General features: G+C 39.8%; 1 protein-coding gene across 2 annotated transcripts in view; it reads left to right on the top strand.

Annotated features, from left to right (window-relative positions):
- Nucleotides 1-26,124, top strand: part of LOC113026024 (uncharacterized) — a 122,703-nt gene that overhangs the window by 80,443 nt on the left and 16,136 nt on the right. For both annotated transcript variants that reach the window (XM_026174418.2, XM_080304472.1), the window contains 21 exons: nucleotides 885-938; nucleotides 1,605-1,649; nucleotides 5,650-5,703; nucleotides 6,415-6,468; nucleotides 6,564-6,617; nucleotides 12,853-12,906; nucleotides 13,190-13,243; nucleotides 14,783-14,827; nucleotides 16,946-16,990; nucleotides 17,844-17,951; nucleotides 18,102-18,155; nucleotides 18,256-18,309; nucleotides 19,132-19,185; nucleotides 20,234-20,341; nucleotides 21,303-21,356; nucleotides 21,459-21,566; nucleotides 21,821-21,874; nucleotides 22,077-22,130; nucleotides 24,015-24,068; nucleotides 24,168-24,221; nucleotides 25,889-25,996. In XM_026174418.2, coding sequence (XP_026030203.2) covers nucleotides 885-938; nucleotides 1,605-1,649; nucleotides 5,650-5,703; nucleotides 6,415-6,468; nucleotides 6,564-6,617; nucleotides 12,853-12,906; nucleotides 13,190-13,243; nucleotides 14,783-14,827; nucleotides 16,946-16,990; nucleotides 17,844-17,951; nucleotides 18,102-18,155; nucleotides 18,256-18,309; nucleotides 19,132-19,185; nucleotides 20,234-20,341; nucleotides 21,303-21,356; nucleotides 21,459-21,566; nucleotides 21,821-21,874; nucleotides 22,077-22,130; nucleotides 24,015-24,068; nucleotides 24,168-24,221; nucleotides 25,889-25,996 — 1,323 coding nt within the window. The remainder of the gene's footprint in view (nucleotides 1-884; nucleotides 939-1,604; nucleotides 1,650-5,649; nucleotides 5,704-6,414; nucleotides 6,469-6,563; nucleotides 6,618-12,852; nucleotides 12,907-13,189; nucleotides 13,244-14,782; nucleotides 14,828-16,945; nucleotides 16,991-17,843; nucleotides 17,952-18,101; nucleotides 18,156-18,255; nucleotides 18,310-19,131; nucleotides 19,186-20,233; nucleotides 20,342-21,302; nucleotides 21,357-21,458; nucleotides 21,567-21,820; nucleotides 21,875-22,076; nucleotides 22,131-24,014; nucleotides 24,069-24,167; nucleotides 24,222-25,888; nucleotides 25,997-26,124) is intronic.

Genomic DNA, 26,124 nt, shown 5'->3' with positions numbered 1-26,124 from the left:
ACCACGTTCACAACTTTTACAACTCTCTCCCCAAACTCTGATTCCCCGTGTTTAACAGGGCGGGTGTGATTGCAGATGCCGTGCAGGTGTGTCTGCACAGCACCGCAGTCCACGCCCCACCACAATGACAAACCTGAACAAACTTCAATTTGTTTCCAAGTCATTTCATAAATTAAAAAAAAAAAAAAAAATCTTTAGTGGATTTATATGTGATGTGTTGCTATCTTATTAAAAGAAAATCTAGCATGATTAAGAAGCTTTAAATTTAGGTTTATTAAAACCTGAGCAGTCCTTTTGACACGAGCTTCTCTACGTTTAGCTTGCACACTCATTGTGGTGCAAACTGGACAGATATTTTTTCAAATATTCGAATCGTTTATTAGAGAACTCGGCTAGGATGGGATCATTTTCTGAGTACTGACCAAGTATGCCGTCAGCTGGAGGCACCTCCAAGCTGCAGCAATCAAAACATTAATTCTCTTGACAGTATTATGTATTAAACTGCTTGTCAGATTTGATGATTCAAAACTGCAAATGCCAGAATGCAGTTCCAGGTCATTCTGGTTCACTTTAACCCCTGGTTAAATGTTCAAATTGCAAAAATAAATAACTTGTATATTTATTACAAGTATAAGCCCTCAGTAGATACATAGTTGCAGTTGATATGTTTATAAACTGTATATTTATCATATAATCTGTATCTAAATTTCATTACAGTCCTCCATACAAGAATTGATTTACATTATTTTAAAAATGTTTTAGCATTAGAGGATTACTGAATTTAATTAGTCAAATATACTTATACAGTAAACACATATTCTTTTGTACTGTTCAGTAATATCCGGCTGAGCTACAGTTATGTGTTTCTCTCCATCTCCTTTCAGGGTTTGCCGGGGCCACCTGGAACAGAGGGAGCAGAAGGAAAGCCTGGTACACAGGTTCCCATTCTCTATCATATTTCAATCCCATCACCTGAAAATGCTGCGTGTGTGTTTGTGTGTGTCTGCATTTCATGTACTCCTGTCTCGTTCTGTATTGCAACAGCATGTACTGTATTATTCAGTGAAATACTTAAATATATGAACTCATTTCACAAACATTTTATCACTTGGGTTTAGACCCAGTGTTGTCTTTTATAGGGAAGAGACACGACAATGCACATCGTGCACTTTACAACTGTGTGACTGCTGAATACAGATTTTAAGTAGTGATGATGGATTTGCCCTCAAACTGTCAAAACTGACTCCCAAGCTGAGGGGAAGGTGTCTAATAATTGTTGGTTTAAACAGCAGGAGGCAGTCTTTGTACAGCACGGTAGTACTGAAGGAAATAACTCCCTGTCTTGTTTGCTAATCTCTCCAACTGATCCCATGTAAAACATGTATTTGATTGTAATGTACACAAGAGCTACACAGCAACACATTTGGCTCATTATAATCAGTATTTTAATTTCTGTATTTAGTGTAACGGCTTATTTTTTTCAGAAAATGTGTAGGAGTTCATGATTAACGATGCGTATAATTAAGAGACTGAACACTTGTACTTTTAATGACCTCTGCTGCCGGGAAAATTTGCATTGTTGGTATTTTCTGTCTCTGTTTCAGGGTCCCTCAGGTGCAGCTGGTGTTGCTGGTACTAAAGGGCCGATGGTAAGGCCGTTAGCCGCAGGATGACCTCAGCAGTACATGACATCATTCCTTAAACCTTGCATTGTTGGCTTTTTGCCACATCCTCCAGGGTTCAGCAGAATAAAAACACATTATTACCATTTTTACAAGGCAGCTCAGGATAAAATTACAGATGGTTCTATAAATTCATGAGAAGGCAACAAACACTTAAAAAAGTGAAGTTTTAACAAGACAGAACAGCGCTCGCTACCGGCCCGTTAAACATATCAGCTGTGTTGACTTAAAGTTTTCAGCGCTGCATTGGCTGGTCTGAGTAAGTATATTCGTGTATGTATCACAAGGATAATTACACATAGTTAATGTAATAAATACTCACTCTTTTGCAAATCTTTCTGGACTCACTGAACCAATAGGTGGTTGTTGGACATTTTCCAAAGCCATGGACATAACAAAAGCTTATCTTATGTAAAGTGGGATAGACCCGAGATTAACTTTTCAGCGTGACTTGGAGCACAGGATACCTTTGATTGTCATGTGATCTGGTAAATACAGTGGGGCAAAAAAGTATTTAGTCAGCCACCGATTGTGCAAGTTCCCCCACCTAAAATGATGACAGAGGTCAGTAATTTGCACCAGAGGTACACTTCAACTGTGAGAGACAGAATGTGAAAAAAAAATCCATGAATCCACATGGTAGGATTTGTAAAGAATTTATTCGTAAATCAGGGTGGAAAATAAGTATTTGGTCAATAACAAAAATACAACTCAATACTTTGTAACATAACCTTTGTTGGCAATAACAGAGGTCAAACGTTTACTATAGGTCTTTACCAGGTTTGCACACACAGCAGCTGGTATTTTGGCCCATTCCTCCATGCAGATCTTCTCGAGAGCAGTGATGTTTTGGGGCTGTCGCCGAGCAACACGGACTTTCAACTCCCGCCACAGATTTTCTATGGGGTTGAGGTCTGGAGACTGGCTAGGCCACTCCAGGACTTTCAAATGCTTCTTACGGAGCCACTCCTTTGTTGCCTGGGCGGTGTGTTTTGGATCATTGTCATGTTGGAAGACCCAGCCTCGTTTCATCTTCAAAGTTCTCACTGATGGAAGGAGGTTCTGGCTCAAAATCTCACGATACATGGCCCCATTCATTCTGTCCTTAACACGGATCAGTCGTCCTGTCCCCTTGGCAGAAAAACAGCCCCATAGCGTGATGTTTCCACCCCCATGCTTCACAGTAGGTATAGTGTTCTTGGGATGCAACTCAGTATTCTTCTTCCTCCAAACACAACGAGTTGAGTTCATACCAAAAAGTTCTACTTTGGTTTCATCTGACCACATGACCTTCTCCCAATCCTCTGCTGTATCATCCATGTGCTCTCTGGCAAACTTCAGACGGGCCTGGACATGCACTGGCTTCGGCAGCGGAACACGTCTGGCACTGCGGGATTTGATTCCCTGCCGTTGTAGTGTGTTACTGATGGTGACCTTTGTTACTTTGGTCCCAGCTCTCTGCAGGTCATTCACCAGGTCCCCCCGTGTGGTTCTGGGATCTTTGCTCACCGTTCTCATGATCATTTTGACCCCACGGGATGAGATCTTGCGTGGAGCCCCAGATCGAGGGAGATTATCAGTGGTCTTGTATGTCTTCCATTTTCTGATGATTGCTCCCACAGTTGATTTTTTCACACCAAGCTGCTTGCCTATTGTAGATTCACTCTTCCCAGTCTGGTGCAGGTCTACAATACTTTTCCTGGTGTCCTTCGAAAGCTCTTTGGTCTTGGCCATGGCGGAGTTTGGAGTCTGACTGTTTGAGGCTGTGGACAGGTGTCTTTTATACAGATGATGAGTTCAAACAGGTGCCATTCATACAGGTAACGAGTGGGGGACAGAAAAGCTTCTTACAGAAGACGTTACAGGTCTGTGAGAGCCAGAGATTTTCCTTGTTTGAGGTGACCAAATACTTATTTTCCACCCTGATTTACGAATAAATTCTTTACAAATCCTACCATGTGGATTCATGGATTTTTTTTCACATTCTGTCTCTCACAGTTGAAGTGTACCTCTGGTGCAAATTACTGACCTCTGTCATTATTTTAAGTGGGGGAACTTGCACAATCGGTGGCTGACTAAATACTTTTTTGCCCCACTGTATGTTATTGGGTAACCTTAAAGCTTTAAAGCAATTTGTGATGACCAAGTTGCTTCTAGTGTGTCAGTCAATAGAAATAGAAAACATTCAGTCTGTATTCCATTTAGTCTCAAAAACACCTCAAGTATAAACTGTATGTAAGCAGACATCAACTCTGAAAAGTCGATGTGGAAGAGCCTTCAACATGCATTCTTTCTAATGGTCAACAGGAGGCAAATCTGGCTGGAAAAAAAAGGGGCAGATAATATAAAAGTATATGCTGCTCACTTTATGACCTCATTAATCAGTTTCCTCCCTGAGTTTATAGTCTCAGTTAGGGCTGTGCATAGGCAATAACAATATCTTAAAATTAAACGATAATTTTTTGTGTCTGTAATTCACACAACTGCTTTTTTGCTTTTGAACACTCATGATGTTTTCTTGCACTTCTGTTTTTATTATTTAATTAAAATAAACACTATAAAATGAAGTTATAAATACATTTAGCTGATGGTATTTTTTATACATAGTGCAACAATAATCATGAGGTGAGAATGTAATTTAATATTGTGAAAGCCCAGTCTCAGTCACTGGTTTTAAGTTTTCGTCAAGGCAGAACGTCGTGAAAAATTATGAAGCATAATTCCCCTCATATTACATTTGCCTTGGGGAAAACCTAAATTTTTGTTCATGCCTAACAAAATTATTGTGAGAGTGTCCAATGAACTTGCATTTTTGTTGCCTCTGAAATGGTTGTTTCAAAGACAGGTACCAGGTCTTTAACCACTCATTGTCAGTTGTCTTCTTTGAAATGAGCTTGGTGGTGCACATGATGATAAATCAGCAGTGAGATGGAGCCAGTCTGCTGTCAATTTGCTATCAGTATGTGAATGAATGGGGTCAACTTAGCAATTACATGCAATCTGTATAAGATAAAAAGGCCAAAAAAAAGATATTGTCATCTACATACACAAACAGAAGGATGCTGTGGGATGGCGATTTAACAGCAAAGTTGCACATGTGCACATACACTCTACAACCTTACTTTTATGAAGGACTATAAAGAGAATACAACCAGTTGGCAACCAGTTAATTCATCCCCTATTGCAAAGCAGTGCATACACCGGAAACTGGTGTTGGCAGTCTGTCTACATTTATAAATTAGAGGATGATTATTTGCAAATCGGGCAGTTGTTGCCTTAACACTGTTGCCTCACAGCAAGAAGGTCCTGAGTTCAGTTCCACCATCAGGGAGGGGTCTTTTCTGTGGAGTTTGCATGTTCTCCTCGTGTTTGCTTGGGTTCTCCCCAGGTACTCTGGCTTCCTCCCACTGTCCAAAGACATGCAGTTAGTGGGGATAGGTAATTAGAAACTCTAAATTGCCCATAGTTGTAAATGTGAGTGTGAATGGTTGTCTGTGTATATGTGTTAGTCCTGCGACAGACTGGCGACCTGTCCAGGGTGTACCCTGTCTCTTGCCCTAAGACAGCTGGGATAGGCTCCAGCACCCCCCACGACCCTGAAAAGGAGAGAAAAGCAAGTTTGGGGAAGAATTTGCCCCAAACCTTTCCTACAAAATTAGAATTTTCTAAAATGTTTATACTGTACTTATCTTAAATGTACTTTAAGATACGATTTTCCGAGCACAAGAAAGCTGCCAATCAGCTGAGAAAACATGAATCATCTCATGAATCCCTTTTAATGCAACTGCCAAGAAACAATTAAATCCTGTATTCAGCAATCATTAGCAAAATGCTGAATCAGCCAATTTAGACTAATAGTATAACAGCTCACTGCACATTATTTTGTGTTTGCACTTTTATAGGTCATCAGTGCAGTTCTCCTTGGTTCTTTGCCCATTCTTCATTACGTCTTCTCCTTCCTATTTAGGGGTTTCAAGGAATTCCCGGAGTGAGAGGAACTGATGGTGCACCAGGTTCTGCGGTATGCCTTTGTTTTTATTTCATTTTGAGAGACAGAGCACTGTACCTGTGTAGCGTGTAGAGCAAGGGTCCCCAATCCCAGTCCACGAGGGCCGGTGTCCCTGCAGGTTTTAGATGTGCCCTTGATCCATCACAGCTGATTTGAATAGATAAATTACCTTCTCGACATGTCCTGAAGTTCTCCAGAGGCCTGGTAATGAACTAATCATGTGATTCAGGTGTGTTGACCCAGGGTGAGATCTAAAACCTGCAGGGACACCGGCCCTTGTGGACTGAGATTGGGGACCCCTGGTGTAGAGGCTTGATAGCCTGGAAAGACTTTGTCATTGAAAGGATATAGCTCAAAAACTGTATGAAGGTATTATCTAATCCCTTGGTTTTTCATGTAAAGTGCACCTATTGTGCTCATTTCAGGTCCATTTTTTTATTCTTAGACTCTACTATAGCTGCTTTGCATAATTATTGGGATGATATTCAAACTAAGCTTAATATATTGCAGTGATATTGAGTAGCTGGTATAATTTCCTGAGAAACAGGAAATAACTGTGTTTGCAAAAATGTCCTAAATTTTACCCTGCAAGATCAGCAGCATCCTTGTTTTTAATGTTACTGTTGTAATGAAGGTCATGACATGTAAATCTGACTGGCTGATAAGATAAACATTTTCTACCACGTCTTAGTTTTGATAGATTCCTTGTTGTTGACATATCAGGGGCCAACGGGGAAGACGGGGCCTCCAGGCTCACCAGGACCCCCAGGAGAAAGGGTGAGGCTGCAAATAGTAGTCATGACCTCTGTGATATCTGTCTACAGAGAAGTTTTGTTTTAATGTTTTTTTGTGTTTTTAATGTGTTTCTTCAGGGCTTCACAGGGAAGCCAGGGTTTGAGGGACCTCAGGGCCCTGTAGGCATGTATGTAAGTGATTCTTCTGCTGCAAGGAATCCGCCTGCATTACATTTCAAAACAAAATGTATGTACATACAGTATATAAGCAGCACAAGTTTAGCATAACAACTAGTAAAAGTAGTCAGTAAAATTTATTTATAGAGTACTTTTTAAAACAGGAAGTTATTTCAAAGTGCTTCACTTGGGAATAAAAGCATATCAATCGAAACAATAAAACAGTATAAAGAGGGTATAGTAACATATCCAATAAAATAGTATACTACACATGAATATTACCTAAATGCCTGTCTAAGCAGATGTGTTTTGAGCTGTTCCACAGTATTGGAGCCAGGGGTTGAAAAGCGTAATCCCCCTTTGTTTTCAAACGGGCCTGTGGAATGGTTAGAAGACCACTATCAGTGGATCTAAAGATCCGGTTTGGAGAGTAGGGTTGGAGAAGCTCAGTGATATAGGTGGGGGCCTCACCTTGTAGGGACATGAATGTAAGAGTAAAACTGATATCTATACCCAACCGGAAGCCAGTGCAAGGATTTTAACACAGGGGTGATATGGGAGAATTTATGACTGTGGGAGCCCTGCTGCGGCATTTTGGTCTGCTTGGAGGTGATTTAGGGAAACCTTAGGCAGACAAGAAAAGAGTACGTTACGTTAGTAATCTAAACAAGAGGAGATGAAGGCATGGACAAGTATCTCCAGTTTGCCTTTGGATACAATAGTCCTGAGTTTGGCAATGTTTCTTAAATGAAAAAAGCAGGAGCGGGTCACAGACTTGATATGAGCGTCAAAAGACAGAGGTTCTGAGCAGTAGCTTTTATTGAGGATGAAAAGGACACAGACATTGACTAATTTGGGGCTTGATGCTCTCTGGGGCAATGATCAATCACTCAGTCTTGTCTGCATTCATCTGCAAGAAATTGTTTGTCATCCAACCATTAATCTCTTTAAGACAGTCCATTAGAGGGAATAATTTGTCTAATTCCCAGGGTTTAAAGGAGATGTATAATTGGATATCATTTGCAAACAGGTGGTAGGAAATAATTTTGAAGCTACTAATGATACGGCCTTAATGAAGGATATATAATGAAAACAATAGGGGGCTTAGAACCGAACCTTGCAGAACTCCCCATGACAATTTAGCTACAACTGAGCAAAGGTTTCCCACCGAAACTATGAATGTTCTATCTGCCAGAAATTAGGCAAAACAGATCCAGATATCCCCACCATATGATTTAAGCGGTGAATTAAGATCTGATGATCAACGGTATTGAAGGCCGAGCTAAGGTCCAATAGGACAAGGATTGAGCAATCGCCTCTGTCCGCGGCCATCAAAAGGTCATTTGTGACTTTGAGGAGAGCAGTTTCTGTGGACTGTGACTTTCTGAATCCCGACTGAAGGTCATCAAGAATGTTATGTTTCTCCAGTGCCTTCTTTACTTGGGACCAAACGACCTTTTCTAATATTTTAGAAATGAAAGGAAGTTTTGAGATGGGTCTGTAGCTTGACTGAAGAGTCGGATCCAGGTTCGGCTTTTTCAGCAGAGGTTGAATAACACTCTGTTTAAAGCACCTGGGGACAGAGCCAGACAGTAGGGAACAGTTTATCCGTGTGACCACAGAGGGCCCAATGGTGTCAAAAACTTTGCAAAATAAAGAAGTAGGTAGGACATTGAGGGTTTCATTTGGATCAGTATTTCTTTTAGATCTTCTAAAGAAACTGGGTGAAGGGATTCCATAATTACAGGGTGTGGAAGATCGTGGTTGAAGGGACTATCTGAGGGAGCTGAGTTTCCTCTTAGGTTACTGATTTTGTCTTGGAAAAATCTTAGAAAGTCATTGCAGTCCTTATCTGAAATGACAGGTGTACACGGAGTTTGGGAGAGACTATGTTACTTACTGTACTGTGAACCTTAGGATTTCTTTTTCCTACTGCAAGTCGTTTAGTGAAATAAGTGGCTCTTGCATCTTTCACCATGTAGTTGAAGGTAGATAATAGTTCTTTTAGGTGGAGCTTATGAACCTCAAGTTTTGTGGCTTTCCACAGGCGCTCAGTTTTACGGCAAATTCGCCTAAAGCTGCAAATAGCTTCTGTGAACCAGGGCAGGGATTTGGTAGTGCCGCTTTTCCTGATTTTAAGAGGAGCAACTTTATCTAGAATATTTTGACATTGCGAATTAAAGGGTCAGTAATTAATCGTGAATGCTTCACATGAACAGAGGGCAGTGTGTCAGAAATAAAGGAGAGATCAAATAAAAGATATTTATGATCACTAATAAAAATGTCCTCACGACAAACTGGACCGATATCCAGACCCAGTGATAGAATCAAATCTAAGGTGTGGCCACCGCTGTGTGTTGGCCCAGTTACGTGTTGGGTAAAGTTAAAGGAGTCTAAAGGACTAAGAAATTCAGAAGCAGTGTGGCATGATTTGTCATCAACATGGACATTAATATCCCCCAGCAGAAAGATTTTATTCAGCTTGATGGTGGAGGATAGAAAGTCAACTAAGAAACTCCTCGCTAGTGCCAGTGGTCTATAGATTGAGATCACATGCAAGGCTGGACTGGGACAAAAAATCGGCCCGGGCATTTTGACTAGAGACCGGCCCACCAGGATAAATGTGACGTCATTCAGGGGTAAAACGCAAAGGATTCTGGGAACTTGTGGCAAGCGGTACTAGCGCACGCAGGCTTTCAATTGAACTCAGTTACACAGCGATAAAAAGAAACCCAAAAAATGCCAAGAACCTGTTGTATTATTAACTGCAATAGCCGGTCGCATGACAGCCACAGGAAGCCGACGGGTAAAGAGATCGTTTTTTTATTTTTATCGGATTACGTCGTTGAAGAGAAATTTTTTTTAAGCCATGTTTCCGAAGTAAGAGCCGACGGATGGTCTGGATATACCAAATATAACGTCTCAGAACACTCCAGCTCACAGGTTAGTCTGCTCCAAGCATTCCCACAAAGGTCAGAGTTTTGTAGTAGTTAATACGTCATGTTTCTTAACATAATTGGTGATATAGGTTACAAGCAAGTCTGGCGCTGAACAGAAATTGTCGCGCTATGCTCCTTTATTTATTGTGCATAAATAGTAAATTGTCCTGACACAATATTGCGTTTCGCTTCTGTTATTACCATGGTACACTGACAAAAACATATACTTTTATTCACAAGATAAAACAGTTGTTTTGTATCACTAATTGTCCAGTACGATTACAGCATACAATATTGTTGTCACTGCTACATTTCTGTAATGAACCAGAGATTATTTCCACTGCTAATTAATTACCGTTGAGCTCAAAGGTTATATTAATAAACGGTTAACGAATGTGTATTTATGACGACGATTTGTGAGACTGGTAAACTTACCTTTGTTCGTACGATGGTCTTTCGTTCTACACGGTGCATTTCAAGGTCCTGTACCCATCCGTCGGTAAACTGTACCTGGGCTTGTTGCAGTGACCTGAAGTTACTAAACTTCATGAGTGTATGCACTCACTCCAAGAACCGTGTAATTATAAATCTGCGCGTGGTGAAAGTTCGGCAGCACGCTGATGTCTTTTGTCCACTCATAAGGGTCTGACCCTTTCACTCCTTTGATTTTTCCTCGTATCTTTTCTTTGTCTTTTCGTCGAGTCTGTCTTTGTACAGACCGGCATTGTTCTCCTTTTGTTTTGTACATTCCTTTTTTGTGCGGCAAAGAAAAACAAGAAGGTATTGGAACCGGAGAATGAACGTTTTGCGGTGCTGCAAATGCTTGCGTTTGCTGCGGTACTTGGATTGTTTTGCCACGAGTTCCCGGCATGCAATGCGCGAAAGTCACGTGATCGCTAAACAAGGGGGGGGGGGGGGGGTGCATCCGGCCTCCTCGGCTGTAATTGGTCCAGCCCAGAGTCGATCATGACCAATTGGCCAATCCAACACCTTTCATTATATATACCCTTCCTAAAGAAAAAAAAAATCCATCGGCCCACCGGGCATATGCCCGGTACGCCCGATGGCCAGTCCAGCTATGATCACATGGAAGGGATTATTCCTGTTTATCTTCATCATCTGAATCTCAACAGAATTAAAAGAAGAGGTCTTCACCAGATGACAGAAAAAGGAGTTTCTAGCAATAACAACCAGCCCACCTCCACATCCTGAAATCAATGGTGTGGTCAGACAAATACAGACAAATCTGCAGGGCCCAGTTCATTGAAATGAGGAAATTCCATATTTCGCTGCCAAGTTTCCGATAGGAATAAAAAATCCAGGTTATTCCAGGTTATTCCTAATAAAACAAAGGACAAATGCCTTGTTTGAGATTAAACGACAATTTAATAGGGTCATCTTAATCAGCGAGGCTGAAACATCTGTGGTTAGATCCTGAGAGGCTTGGCGCAGGTTTGCCCTGCACGATCCCCGGGACTTCTTACCTTCTATCGTAAGCCGCGGTACAGTAAGACGGTCCTTATGAAACTCGTGCGGAGAAGCCGTGCATTCAGCTGGAAGTCCGTTTTAGCTAAAACATCCAATGTTGGGAGCCTCGAGCAGGATGCTAAATCAGCGGTATTCCTATATTTCCATAATCTCACTTGGATGCCCGCTCTCCTTCCTCGCTTCCTCCGGCAACTTTTTGTCGAGGAATGGCAGCTCCGGTTTCTGCCTGACACAAGCAACCATGGGAGGTTATGGGCATCAGCTTATCACCCAAGTGGTGGAGGGAAGCCTCCAAAGTGTTTCTCATTTTTATCCGTCAACTCCATTGCTGATTTGATCCGAAATAAGGTATTTCGATCATAAACGTAGGTAGCTGTATTGCCGATCTGAAGGTGACTGGCTTGGCTCTGAAGTATATTCAGTCTGTTACGTAAGGCCCAAAATGGCCTCCGTACAAGAAAGTAGTAGCTCTAATATTGACCAGTAACGAACCACCACACGCACACTGTAATGGGTTACACAAGATTTATTTGTTCTTTCTCCGGGAAAAACTACTGGCTGAAGACACAACTCTGGCCAGGAATACAAGGCCCAAAGCCACCGCGGTCAGGACAGGGGAAAGGTGGTCAAAGGAGCCATCCACCTTTTCAGGCCTGACTTCATCAAGGTTGGGTCTCCACATCACATCCTGGGAGCTGGAACTTCCCCAAAACTGGTCCAGTTTCCTTGTCAGGGGCACAGAGAGTCTCCAGTCCAGTGTTTGTTTTCCTGCCTCCCAGCACATCCACTCACATCCCAATAAGAATGAGTCCTCCCTCCAATATCCTCAGATTATTTTAAAAGCAAAACCAGGCCAGGTTAAAAATCTTTTCCGTTAAAATGTGCACACTTCATTCTGGATCTTCGAGGCTTCCCTGCTACACCAGTGTCCTACTAAAAAAACAAAACAACGACAACACCTACTTCCTGTTTCCTCTCCCCTTTATAGAAAAGGGCTCCAATCCTCCCCAATCAGCTGCTCCCTGTATTCAACTCCAAATAGCTGGCAGCTGGACTAGAGTAGAATCTCCACTCCCACATGGGTGTGGCCCACACCTCACATCAAACACAAAGAAACACCAAAGCATGCAATTAATACAAAACAAAATCTAAAGTAATGCCAACCCAAAAGCTTAGTGGGGGATTCTCTCCATCCTTTTCACCATGCTATACTCTGTAACAAGTCTTTTTAGTGTATTTTATAGCTTTTCCAGAAAGAAAGAAAGAAATCTGTCGCCACGACTCTTTGACCTTACATTTTTAAAAGTAAATGTGTAAAATTACAGAAAACCATAATTTGACCGCTTTGGTGTAGCATGAATAGCCATGGTTGAGGTTTTATCAGTAGGAAAAGCTGTAAAACCTATGAACATACAATTAAAAATCCGAAATTTCTGTTCTCTTTCACATTTTACGAAGCCATACAATTAGTCAGATTGTAACCTTTGCTGGTCCAATTCTGGTCCCCAGGCCTTTTGTTTGATATAGTGGTTAAAATTGGTATTACATGAGAATACAGCTCGGCCCTAGTTGGACTTCAGCTCATATCACTTGAACACAATACACAGATGTTTTGGGAAGAAAGTCACAGCTGTTGTGTCTAACAGCTTTTATTAGTTTTGAATGATTTCAAATATGCGCGTGAACATTGTAGTATATCCTGAAATAAAATAATTAATCTTTAAATAATTATGGTATGGCGCTAAAAGCCTACAAGAGCCTTCAGCTCCATATTTGCTGAAATGATAGTAGTAATAATGTCTTGTGTCTCCCTCTGTCATTAGGGTATCCCAGGAACTGTGGGAATGCGTGGGCCAACAGGTTTCACAGGACCGAGGGTAAGATCATCCTCCTGACATCTATCTCACCTTGTCCTTTTTCATATAGGAACTGGACGAAAGATGTTGTTGTACGTACATGAGTCGGTAAATTGTGTTAAAAGTGAGGGACTCAGCTATGAAAAGGGCAAGCGAAAGATTTTTGACTAGAATATTTTTGACATTTAGGTGAGTACAGAAATGTTCTGTTAAAGCTGTTAAAATCTTTTGATTGGAAGTAACTTTACAGCTTCAATTATCAGAAACAATCACAATAAAATTATTTTTCTTTTTTCTGCACCAGGGGGAGCCAGGTTTACGAGGATTACCCGGTCCTGTTGGGAAGCCTGGACCTCCAGTAAGTGTCTGCAGTTTATTTTTGCTTTTTTATTTCCTAACCTTTAACCCCTGGGAGCTATTTGGGGTATATGAGGGGTAGACTGAGTATTGTAAAGCAGATTAGATTAAAGCAGAAGAGATGGTGGGGTCACACCAAGAAGGGGCTGGTAAATAAAATAGACCGATGAAATGTGCAGCTGGTCTACAGGGACTGCCAGTATATGGAGGCAAACAAGTCAGAGTGATTGATTTTACTGAGAGCTCTGGAGGAAAATCTAATGGCGAAGTAAGTGATGTGGCAGGCTCAGCTGAAAGAGGACAAATAAATTGTTCCAATCACTGTCTTCGCGTCTGGCCACAACTGTACACATCAAATGCCAGCTTAATTCTTCAGATAGGTACTCCACTGATCTTCCCTGTTTATTGTTTTTTTCTGTAATGGTACAAAATAATTACCTCAACTTGACTCATATGGTTTTTTTTTCAGTTTTGGTTAAGTTGTGGGAGAAAAAACAAAATCTGTGCTGTTCTTGCCAAAGTTTGTTTACCCTATAAATCACTGTCGGTCTTTTTGTTGGTAGATTTAGGAATAAGAAGGTCCCTTGTGCATGGAAAGAGTTAGTTTTAAGTAGTGAAAGTGAGACTGTTTTTTGAAGCTGCCAGCACTCTATGCAGTGTCATTGGAGCCACTTTTTACTTACACAGATGGCTGCCCAACACTGCAGTGAAATCAATGTGTCATAGAAATAAGGCAGTTTGAGCTCAGTTTGAAAGCTAAATAATGTCTTAAACTCATCATTGTTCCACATCACTGAAGGCATTTAAAGCTGCACTCATCATGGTAGAGAAAAACCCAGGTTAAGGTTCCAAAGATTATCAGGCATACAAATGTTAGTGTTTTATTCTCACTGAGAATAACAAAATACAAGTAAACAAACCAAGGGGATGTGTCAGACAGAAGATATTGTGTTTTTAGATAAGTTTAAAAAAGTTAACTTAAATTTTTAAACATGTGCTTTTAGGTCAATTACAGGTCATAAAATCATTAAAGATACTTAAAGAACTTAATATCTTTTAAGTGTGTTTAGTTTGTATTGGTGTTACACTAGCTTAGCTATGGTTAAAGATTCAGGACAGGTTGAAACTGAGTAACCTAAAACACATCTTTACAGCCAGAGATCACTAAAATTACAGTTTAAAAAAAAATCTTCATCTGCAGATAACAATTCATCTTTACAAATCAAGTAATAGAACTAGTACAATGTCAGTAAATCATAAGATTTTACAGCTTATGTGAACTTTCTACAATTTTGGAGGAGTGCCCACATAAAAATGAATAAATAAATAAGATAAAATAACAATAATTAAATATAAATACATAAATAAGATCACACTGTTGATCACCTAAGACATCAGCAATATCCAGTTTTGTAGGTTTAACATATTTTACCCACTTATCCCATAGCTGATCAACCACAGAAAGCAACCAATGTGATGTGAGTGTTTTTTAAACATGCAGATATAAGGAGCATGATCTAACTCTGTTTCATTTTTTTAGGGTTTGCAAGGTCCTCCTGGAGAGAAGGGACCCCGGGGACCACAGGTGAGACAAATCCTCACAAGGTGGTTTATCTTATAATTTGGTTGTAAGTGTTAAGTTTCTGGTGTCTCTGTGAAATATCACTTTGAGAAACCATCACATTAAACATCATAATTTATAATAATAATAAACTGAAAATAAAAAAGGACACAAGATGAATAAGTATTTCTGCAAATGCAATTAAACCCTGATTTAAAAATCAGCCCAACAGTCAGAAATATCCTTCTTTTGTTTTCTTGCATTTGATGATGATAATTATGATGATGGTAAATGGCCTGTATTTGTATAGCGCTTTACTTAGTCCCTAAGGATCCCAAAGCGCTTTACACTACAATCAGTCATCCACCCATTCATTCACACACTGGTGATGGCAAGCTACATTGTAGCCACAGCTGATCTGGGGCGCACTGACAGAGGCGAGGCTGCTGGACACTGGCGCCACCGGGCCCTCTGACCACCACCAGTAGGCAAACATGACGTCTTTTAACTTCATAAGGCAAAGGCCTATTAACTTTTCATTAGTGATTATGATTATGACTACAGCTAGTTTGGTAGTTTGTCTTTGCCAGCATAAAATGGATTTGCTCAAATTGGACTGACCAATAGTCAGAGTTATAGGAAAGTCCAAGGAAGATTAAGATCTAAGTAGGAGAATTATAGATTTACACAAGTTAGGATGCTGTCTTGGAACCATTTTTAAACAGCTGCAGATTCCAAGCTCATTCATTCAAACAATTGTACACAGGTACAAGACATTTGGATTTGTCGCCATTTTGCTAAGGTCCAGAAGAAAAACCATATATCACCCTCAGATATAAAGAAAATTGTTTATGATTTTCAAGAAAACCCAGGAACAACCAACTGGAAAGTGCTGAAACACCAGCATCACTGTACACAGCCAGAGTTTTATTTTACTGAGATGGTGCTGACCAAGAAACAAGCCGCTGCTCCAAAATGAACTCATTCATGCTCAGCTTAAATTGAGCAGCTGCCACCATGGAAAATCCATTTGCCTTCTGGAGAAAAGTTTCATGGTCAGAGAAACAAAGATTGAGCTATTAGGCTCAATGACAAGAGGGAAGGTGAGGGTTTCAAAGCTAAGTGCTTTGTATCAACTGTCAAGTATGGTGATGATAGTATCATGCTGAAACTTGGACACAGTTAGCTGTTCCAACAGAAGAATGATCCAAAATTCATATCAAAACTCAGTTTGGAAAGCAGAATAACATTAAGCTTCTGGAATAGCTTTCCCAACGCCCCAACCTCAACCCTATTGAAAATTTATGAACAATGCTAAAAGAGGCATCCATGTCAGGAGACCAACCAATTTAAATGAACTCTACCAATTCTGCCAAGAAGAGTTGTCAAATATCCAGCCAGAGTTATACCAGAAACTGTTTTTTGGGGGGTTTTTTCCCTTTTTTACCAGAAACTTGTTGATGGCTATCCAAAGGTTGAGGTACAAGTTACTAAGGAACATTTTACCAAGTACTGGAGGTGTACATGCTTTTGTTGTACAATGTGTTCACCTTGTTGGTGAACTATCGCCAGTCACTTTAACCATCGTCAATCCCTGACACCATCATCCATTGGCTCAACCCCTGCTGAGCAGAAGGACAACTTTGTCAGAGAAATAAAATGTTAAAAAATACCAAACGGCATCACAGGCTTACAGGCAATTTAGTTTAGTTTAGCAACAGCATTGTGATTCATCAAACAATACGTTGTATGCCTAAATTAGAATAAACTGAAAGCTAAAAAGAAGAAAAACATTCCAAAGAGCCTCACAGAATTGCAGTAAATATTTAAAGGCAATTCAGCATGAGCACTAGCATCATTAATCATTAAAATAGCCTGCTGCTAAATTGGGATGATCAGTGTGATAAGCTGAACAAAGCATGCCCAACAAGATTCGATTTACAGATATTTTGCTAATAGCATATTTACCAGAGCAAACGAAAAAACTGTCAGAGAGACAAAGTGAGGAAATATATTAAATAAGGTCGCAAACTGACAGTTTTAAAGGCAATTTAACATTATGCTAAAATTCTTTTCAGAGCCATCACAGCATGACTTTCAATTCTGTGTTTCAACAAGTTGAACTGTTGTTGTTTCTAACAGGGTCGTCTAGGAGATGACGGCCTCAAAGGGATACAGGGTCCACAAGTAAGTTTGAGTTAAATAAAGAAGATTGCACTCTGCATTTTCATTTGGGCAGATTGTGTTTGCCCAATCTCACTCACTGCTTTTTCCTTTATTTAACGTGGCATGTTTAGATTAGGTGTTGAAGAATATGTAGTTCTGCATGCTGTTGAAGGTCTGCCTAGAAAACAAAACCAGTCTGCAGTACTTACTATTCAATTCTATGTTTTTGCTGATTGTCCCGTCAGACTTGTTGATGAAGCTATTTTTGGTCAGGCTTGCTGTGACTCCCACAATAAGACAAAATAAAACTAATCATTTAAAGATCATCTAAAGCTCCACTGAATGAGATGCAGCTGTTGTAAGCTGTTACTGCAGGGAGGGAGCTGTCTTTCCATAAAACTGAGTATGCTGTATTTACATCACATAAATGGGTTCTAATTGATTCATTGTTGCTGATTTCCCTGCAACCCGTTCTTGTATTATATTACTCACAATCCATGAAACAATCATCACAAAATGAGTAAGTTACCAGTCATTTCATCATCGACGTGCTCCAGCGGTGCATAAAAACAGAAGAAGTGTTCATTTGCAATCGTTTGCATTTGTTAGACATGTATATAAGCAAACGGGCAAATATATTGGTTTAAAATCTCTTTAAATTAAAATTGATTGTATGTTATTGATGAATTGTACACATTAAAGAGAAAAAATGTGTTGTGATTAAATCACAGGATGTGCTTCAGGAAGTGTTTACTCCAAATTAATGAAAAAAATAATCAGTGAGCAAAATAGTGATTGTTTTTATATTAGACTTTAAAAAAATAACCTAATTGAAAAAGTTTCAATTTGTATTCTTTTTTCTGTCATTTTTAAGGGTCCTCCAGGTCTACCAGGTCCTGATGGGGCAATTGGAAAACCAGGACCAATGGGAAGCAAAGGGCCTCCAGGACCTCAGGGACCACAGGGGCAGGCAGGAATCCCAGTGAGTGGGTACCTACCATCGACTGCTGTTACCTCATGTTGCATGGAGAGATAAATGTCCATGTTATTTGTTTTTCAATACATGTAAAATCTACTGAATCATCACAAGAGTGCATAAAAGCTGACGTGCATGTCTGTTGGATCTGATCAGGGTCCGCAGGGAGCTGATGGATTATCAGGGGAACCGGGGGAAAGAGGACCTAAGGTAAATTACAGTAAACTTCAACAATTATGTAATGTAAATGTTTTATAATGACAATCTCTTATTTCTGCCTTCATTAATGTTCAAACACTGAAACTTCCAGGGTTTACCTGGATCACCTGGAGAAGCAGGCCCCATGGGACGACAAGGACAGCAGGTTGGTGGATTTTGTTGTGAAGCAATTAAAACTTCTTAGATCTGATTTCTTCACTTACCTCTCCTAACTGCTGGGCCTCTGAAGCCAGCTGATCAATACTTAAGGCACTTTTATCTAATCTTATGAACTTTTTCCTTATTCTGTATATTAGATTTAAAGAAAGTGTGTAGGAATTATTGACACCTGGTAGTAAGATTTGAGCTCAATTTTCTTTGCCTGTGACTGTGTTGAGTCACCATAATATCCATTGATGAGATAACTTGAGACAGATATTCTGTTTTGTTAAAAAGAAAATGTATTTTTGATTAGCAGAGAGATTTTCAGTCCAGAAAAGGTTACAATGTTTTGTGCGGTCACCAGCAACGATTTTGTTTTTGCTTTGTGCTTGTAATAAGTACAGTAAAATTAGCGTTCTCAAATTTCTCTTGCAACGTCACAACTTTAAGCTGCCGTTGTTTTGTTGGTCCATTTTGTTGGAATAACTTGGCAGTGCACCATGGCAAGCTCCATGAAAGAGAACTAGCTTTTATATTATATATTATTATATAAAATGTACACTGATTAATTAAACACTAAGTCACATTCATGGTTCATGCTTGAGTAGCCATAATGACAGAGCCTACAATACAACCCTTATTGTAATTGTTCCATACTTTGAACATAAACTATGGTGTGATTAAGGCCCTGTTTAATGTTCATAAAGAAAATATTATTTTTAATTGGCTTTTTTAATTGCTCCCTTTTTTTTGCCACCAATTAGTTTTTTCTATTAGAATTTAAAGTTTTGCTGTTCTATAAAGCAGTTTTCACATTTTTCATCAGGGTCCTCCTGGCCACACAGGAATCGAGGGCCCACTTGGAAGGAAAGGAGACCAGGTCAGTGGTAACAGGACCAAAGTTGTATACCCGAAATTATAAACCTTGGACTCCATTATTGAGGAAACACTTGAAATAAAATGTCTTTATTCTCATAACAATGTCAGAGTCAGACTTGAAAAACACTTCTGTCCAATCAGAATTGTAAGTTACAGTGGTCCCTCGCTTTAACGTGGTTCACGTTTCGCAGCCTCGCTGTGTGTGTGCAGTTTTCAATGTTTTTTTTTTCTTTACAGCGCATTGTGTTCTGCGTCCTGATTGGCTGTAGACCATTGTCAATCAATTTCGTGCCTTGTCTCCTGTACAGTACAGAATGCGTTCAGCTTGTCAAATTTACATAAATCTTCGATTGGTAGCAGTGTGACTCTGAAGTGCTGCACTGTATGTTTGTTTTCTCCCCGACAAACACAAAAATGTCGATGAAACGCCATCACCTGCGGGTGCCTTTTTTTCCCATTCTATAATACTGCACTTATTTTTCTATGAAGGTTTGAACTTTGAGAGTGTTTAAGCAAGAGAGAAAAGTGTGAAAATGTTCATGTCTGTCTGAGAAAAGTGTATAAAGTGTGTAGTGAGGAGTTTTACAGCCTTAAAACATCTGTAATAATTGTAAAAAATTAAGTTGGCTACTTCGCAGATTTCACCTATTGCGTGTTATTTTTGGAACGTAACTCCCACCATAAACGAGGGACCACTGTGCCTTGTATTAATCAGTGGCACAGATGAACATTTTCTTTAATTCTTTTATTGCAACAGAAATTAAATTCACAATAAATGTGACACCTCTGTAGCTGCAGCAATACTCAGCGCCTGTTCATTAAATGCTCCATGCTGAGCAACTTTAAGAAAATGGAACAGTCTGGTCTGGGTACAGGAACCTTAAATGTGGAAGTCATTAAACTACTTTTTCTTTTGGACCTCATGAAGCCAAGGAGACTTTGTTTAGTGATTTAGAACAGTCTGCAAGGGTACAAACGTTTGATAACTAACAACTTTTTAGCCTCCAAAAGCCTGATATCTGACTTTCCTACACTTTCCTGTTTGACAGGGGGATTTAGGACCTTGTGGGAAACCTGGTTCTAAAGGGCCACCAGGAGAGAGGGGACCTCAGGGGGGAAAAGGCCTACAAGGACCATCTGGACCAGTCGGTAAAGAGGTAAGTACAATTATCTTTTGTTTACTTAAATTATTTCAGGTGTTGAAACACATGTCCAGCTGCTGTCTCTTAAATAACAGAGTTGTTGTACCGGTGGTGATTCTTTTTTTCCAGAACCCCGTTTCCTTTATTGAATCCTACAAGCATCCTGTCCAGAGTGTATTGTTGTGCAACAGATGTGCCTTTAATTATTGGTAGAATTAAATTACTCTCAGCTGAAAATCTGAAGGTATTTGAGGTCCTTTGTTTTGTTTTTTTGTTTTTTTAAAGTATAAAATTGGTTTGAAAAGCATTAAACCCCCATTTGTGGTACATAAAATGTGGAATTCCATTTTCCTGATACTGTGGTAATGACAGTACCTATTTCACATTTTTAAGGTTTTGAAGTCTTGATTTTATGAAAGAGCAGAGAGAGACCGTGTGGCTTGTAGTTTTTGTAATCATGTCAACAATGACATCTTTTTAAATCTACATTAACCCTGAAAGCACCACAAACAAAACAGGATGTGGCAAGATAAGTATCTTTTAATAATCTTTTTGTTGTCTGCAATACAACAGCGTTATTGTTTTTTAACAAAGTGAAGCCTGATATCTAGTTCAGCCAGCTCGAACTGTTTCCCACTCAAACCTCACTCTCCTTCCAGTTTGATGGTCTATTTAAGCAGAGAAAAATCTCCTATCCTCATGTTTTAACCCTTCCACCAACCCGGCTGTTGGGCTCGGGGGATATTTCCCTATACCTCCTCATGTCCTCATAACTATTTGCGAGAAGTCGTGCTTGAAAGCTGTAGGCCAAACTAACTGTATAATCTTCTCAAACATGAGTTTTCTGACAGATCTGATTCTTTATTACATGTAAAACATTGCCTTATGAAGAAGGAAAATATGTTGGTTTTACCTCACTGTAGGCTTCCTTGATGACTGAACCATTAAGTAACTTCTGTTCCCTCATCTTCTTCAGGGGGATGTTGGACTTCCCGGTGAAGTTGGAGATCCTGGGCCCAAGGGGGAGAAGGTAAGCTTCAGTTTAGTTAAAAATACAATATATTGAACAAGCAGGCGAGTTCTCTCTGGGTGATGTTTGCACTACCGGTCATGTTGTTGTTAATGTGTGCAGGGTGAGCTGGGACCTCTTGGTTTGTCTGGTCGAGAGGGTCCCTGGGGACCCCTCGGAGAAAATGGTGACAGAGGTCCAAAGGGGGAGAAGGGCCACTTGGGACTGATGGTGAGAATATGTGTACTCAACAGTTCGGTGGAAGTTGGATGTTACATTTTAGTAACACTACCCACATTTCCTTCAAGCTTGTTCAATTTCAAAACACCAACAGTGAGATTTATTAGAGCAATTTTTAAGAGCACTGAAATGCAAAAGGGTGACACAAAGGATAGATTATCTAAGATCTATCACTGTAAATTAAACAAAGAACTTCATTCAGATTTATTAAAATCATTGGAAACTGATGTCTTCCTCTTGAACAGGGTGAACCAGGACTGATGGGTGAACTAGGCCCTGTGGGCCTGCCTGGGTTACTGGTGAGTTGAATACCAGAATGTAGAGTATTGATGCTTTTGATATGCTGCTTAGAGTGCTTTTTGAATTAACCTGTATTGAATAGTTTATAGCTGTGACTGATATTTAATGACACACAGTTGGCTTTTTCCCTCACAACTCTGCAGATTGCAAACTGATGTTAATGTGCAGCTTTATTGTGCTGTGATTCTTTTCTCATTTCAGGGAATGATAGGTCCTCCAGGACGTCCAGGTCCCGATGGACCTCAGGGAGAGAAGGTAACAAAACGGTTTCTCATAAGAGTCACAGTGCTGTTAAGATTTATATAGTACATAATTCCAAATAAGAATTTTAAGCGTGCCCTCTAAGAATGTTTTTTCACGACGTTTCAGCAAACTTTTGAAGTGCTTTTCATTATGCACAATGAAGTCAAGCCTAAAAGGAGGCTCAGACTCAGAAAGACACTTCAATTGGTTTATTTTTACTGTGATGCGGGGTTAATGGACGAGTCGTAATAAAGAAGATGGTCTGCACTGGCAGGCAGGAGTTAGGCAATAGCTGTAGGCAGACTCGTTTCATCAGTCAGGGATAATCTGATGCTCAAACCCAATAGTCTAGCAGCTTGATGAACGCCGTTATCACTTTGGTAGGAAAAGCCAGCTTAGATGCATAGCTGCTCAGTAGAGTTACTGAAGGGCAGGTGTGAATGATCAGTAGTCTGCTGGAGGGAATGAGGCCTCGTACCTGGACACACAAACATGGAAAGAGACTAAGGACAACAAGGGGAAAGAGACCTGGCACTAGAGGAACATATATACATGCTGCATCAATGAGTCAGTCACAATTTACACAATATGTTCTTTCTGAATTTACAGCTCATGTTCTTTTCAGCCCAAACAGGGCAGGGTAGGTTTACTCACAACATGCTATCTATACACTGCCTCAGTACATTTCACCCCAAAATTCAGTTTATTTGAGTAATGTTGAGTTTTGGAATGGTTAAGCGTACCGTGCCAAGGGGCGGGCTTGTGCGCTGTTCATGTGGACACTCCCACAGCACACATCTAGTGCCTGAGTACAGACGTTGAAGATTTTTTCAACATCAGCTGCCTCTGAGCAGCACAACTGAAAATTGCTGTTAAATAATAAATACATCTATAGGGCCACCCCTGTTTTTCCACAAGTAACCTTAAAGTCAGTAGAATCCTCAGCTTTAATGTGCTTTGGCTCTTCCTGTTTTTTTTTTAGGCTGACAGTCATAGTTTAATGAATGAATGATAATTTCTGCTTCGTACATGGTTGGCTGAGAGGACCTTTTCCTTACAAGGAAAAAACTGACCTGTTTTTTTTAATCAACATATTCTTTATTTACAGTACAGAGGCCTTTACTATTTTAGCTGATGAGCATCAGTAATAAATATAGATTCTTAAATGCAACTTTAGTCCTTATTTTTTTTCCTACATCTCTTTTATAAGTCTCCTTCATCAGGCTGCGGACACCATTTAACCTTTTATAGGGCACTATAATATTTAGTTCCTTCTATGACCACCCTACGAAGGATTTATGTTTAAATCAATCCAGTTTAATCCAAATAAATGATTTGCTGCAAAATTCATCTCGTCTTTTTTTTTTTTTTTTTTTTTTACAACAGTGGTGGCTTTTACTGCTATACCGTTTATGTTTTTGCCTACTGGTGGTGGTCAGAGGGCCCGGTGGCGCCAGTGTCCGGCACATACTGACTGAATGTAGTGCAAAGCGCTTTGGGGTCCTTAGGGACTAAGTAAAGCACTATACAAATGCAGGCCATTTACCATTCTTTATAGATTTTTAATAATCACCATTTGATGAGTAGGTGACACTCATAGGGATCATTTTCTATGGAAGAACAGTCACATGATCTCTGGAAGTCCTGTTTAGATTGGCCGTATGCTGCCAACACCACCCCTTTCATGTGAACTGGGGAAACCCTGAGTTAAATTAGCACATTGATAACCAGCTAAATGTGATCCTGTATCCTGATCAGTGAAGTGAATCCAGATAACAGAAAGCTACCCTGGGTATGCTGAACGTATTTCTGGTATAGGGCCCAGAACCTGCAGAGCTCTGTTTAAAGAAATACTTAAGCAGTGATTTGAAAAGGTCTTCATCCATGTCTCTCTAGGGCGAGCATGGGCCCGTAGGAATTACTGGACCGCCGGGTTCAGCAGGCCCTCAGGTAAACTTTTTATTCCTTTTAATATTTTTTTTAACTTAGTGTGTAGAACATATATATATATGTAAAATTAAATTTACTTTCTCTTTCTCATGTTTCTAGGGGATAATGGGGTCACGTGGTGTCAGAGGAGATCCTGGGAGGCTCGGACCACCTGTAAGTGCCTGCTAGTATCAGAAAGTTGTTTCAAAGTTTCAAACTAATATTTCAGCATTGTGCTACTTTCTGTTCTATCCCAGCAAACATCAGTCAGTTAAGTGTTTGAGTCAGAACTTTATTTTCAAGTAATTTAAAGAAAGGTCGAGCAGAATACTACAACAGTCAAAATTTTTATTACGATCTTTAAAATAAATAATCGCCAAAGTAATTTAATAAACGCCTTTGACCACTGAAGTACCTGCAGGTGTACAAGATGTACTGTGTACAAGAGGTGTACTCAGCACAGTTCTTTACTTTACCTGGCATCTAATTGTATACAGGATTATACAGAAGCATTCTACTTCAAAATCACATTCTCTTATGTTATCTTATGTTAAATGTAATCAGATTTTTGATACTGTTGATCACAGCATCATGATAAATAGGCTGAAGGACTTGTTTGGGATTACTGGCGTTGTTTTAAAATGGTTTATGTCGTATCTATCTGAGAGATCCTTTACTGTCTGTATAAATCATGTGCTGTCGGAAACATCAGTTCTGTCTTCTGGGGTACCTCAAGGATCTGTTTTAGGTCCTATTCTCTTTTTGCTGTATATCCTCCCTCTAGGCCACATTATCAGACGTTACAATAATATTTCTTATCATCTCTATGCTGATGACATTCAGTTGTACTGTTCTTTCAAAGCTTCTGAGTTGTATAAATTGTCTTGTTTAAATGATTGTCTGTCAGAAATCAAACAATGGTTAAATGACAATTTCCTTCAGTTAAATGCAGATAAAACAGAAACTTTGATTATTGCACCTGATCACATGCTCTCAGAAATTAGGCAGCATATCAGTTTTTTAGACCCTTCATTTCAGTCGAGTCTCAGAAACTTAGGTGTTATATTTGACAGTTCGATGTCTCTTGAGAAACACTCTAAACAACTTGTCCGGAACTGTTTTTATCATCTAAGAAACATTTCTAAACTCAGGCTACTGGTGTCAAAGGCAGAACTTGAGATGATTATTCATGCTTTTATCTCTTCTCGTTTGGATTATTGTAACGGTCTTTTTACGTGTCTTAACAAATCAGCTCTGGATCGCCTTCAGTCTGTTCAGAATGCAGCGGCAAGACTTTTAACTGGTACAAACAAGAGGTCACACATTACCCCAGTTTTGGCTTCTCTTCATTGGTTGCCTGTAAATTTTAGGGTTCATTTTAAAATTTTAGTTGTAACTTTTAGAGCTCTGCATGGTGAAGCTCCCCAGTATATCTCTGACCTGTTGAAACCTCATGCTTCATCCCGAGCACTTAGGTCTTCAGGTCAGAGGCTACTGGTGGTCCCACGTACTAGATTTAAAACACGTGGGGATCGGGCTTTTCAGGCACTGGCACCTAGGCTGTGGAACTCTCTGCCGTTGTCTTTACGCTGTCTAGACTCTACTGACTCCTTTAAAAAGCAGCTGAAGACATTTTTATACAAACGGGCTTTTAACTAATTTAATTAATTTTAACTTGTATGTCTGATCTTACTGTAAAGCACTTTGTGATTTTTATCTGGGAAATGTGCTATATAAATAAATTTTACTTACTTACTTACTTACTTATTTGAAGGGCAAGGAAAAATCAAAGATGTTACTAATATGTCACAAGACTTGTACCACATTTGTGACTCCTGCAGGGTCCAGTAGGACATGCAGGACCAAAGGGACACGAGGGAAGTAAAGGAGAGCCTGGGGAACTGGGACTCAAGGGAGAGCCAGGACCTCCAGGCCCACCAGGGGAGCCGGTTAGTTTGATTTAGGTCTTATATGTATACTCCACTGTATAACATTTATTAAAATATAATTGTGCGTTGCCATCTTAATAATAACATTAAATCTAAAAACTGCATCTGTCTATAATATATGACCTCTT

The sequence above is a fragment of the Astatotilapia calliptera genome, chromosome 7 (assembly GCF_964374335.1).
Source record: "Astatotilapia calliptera chromosome 7, fAstCal68.1, whole genome shotgun sequence".
Lineage (NCBI taxonomy): Eukaryota > Metazoa > Chordata > Actinopteri > Cichliformes > Cichlidae > Astatotilapia > Astatotilapia calliptera.
Note: the sequence above shows the minus strand (reverse complement) of the source record. Positions and strands in the feature narration are given on the sequence as shown.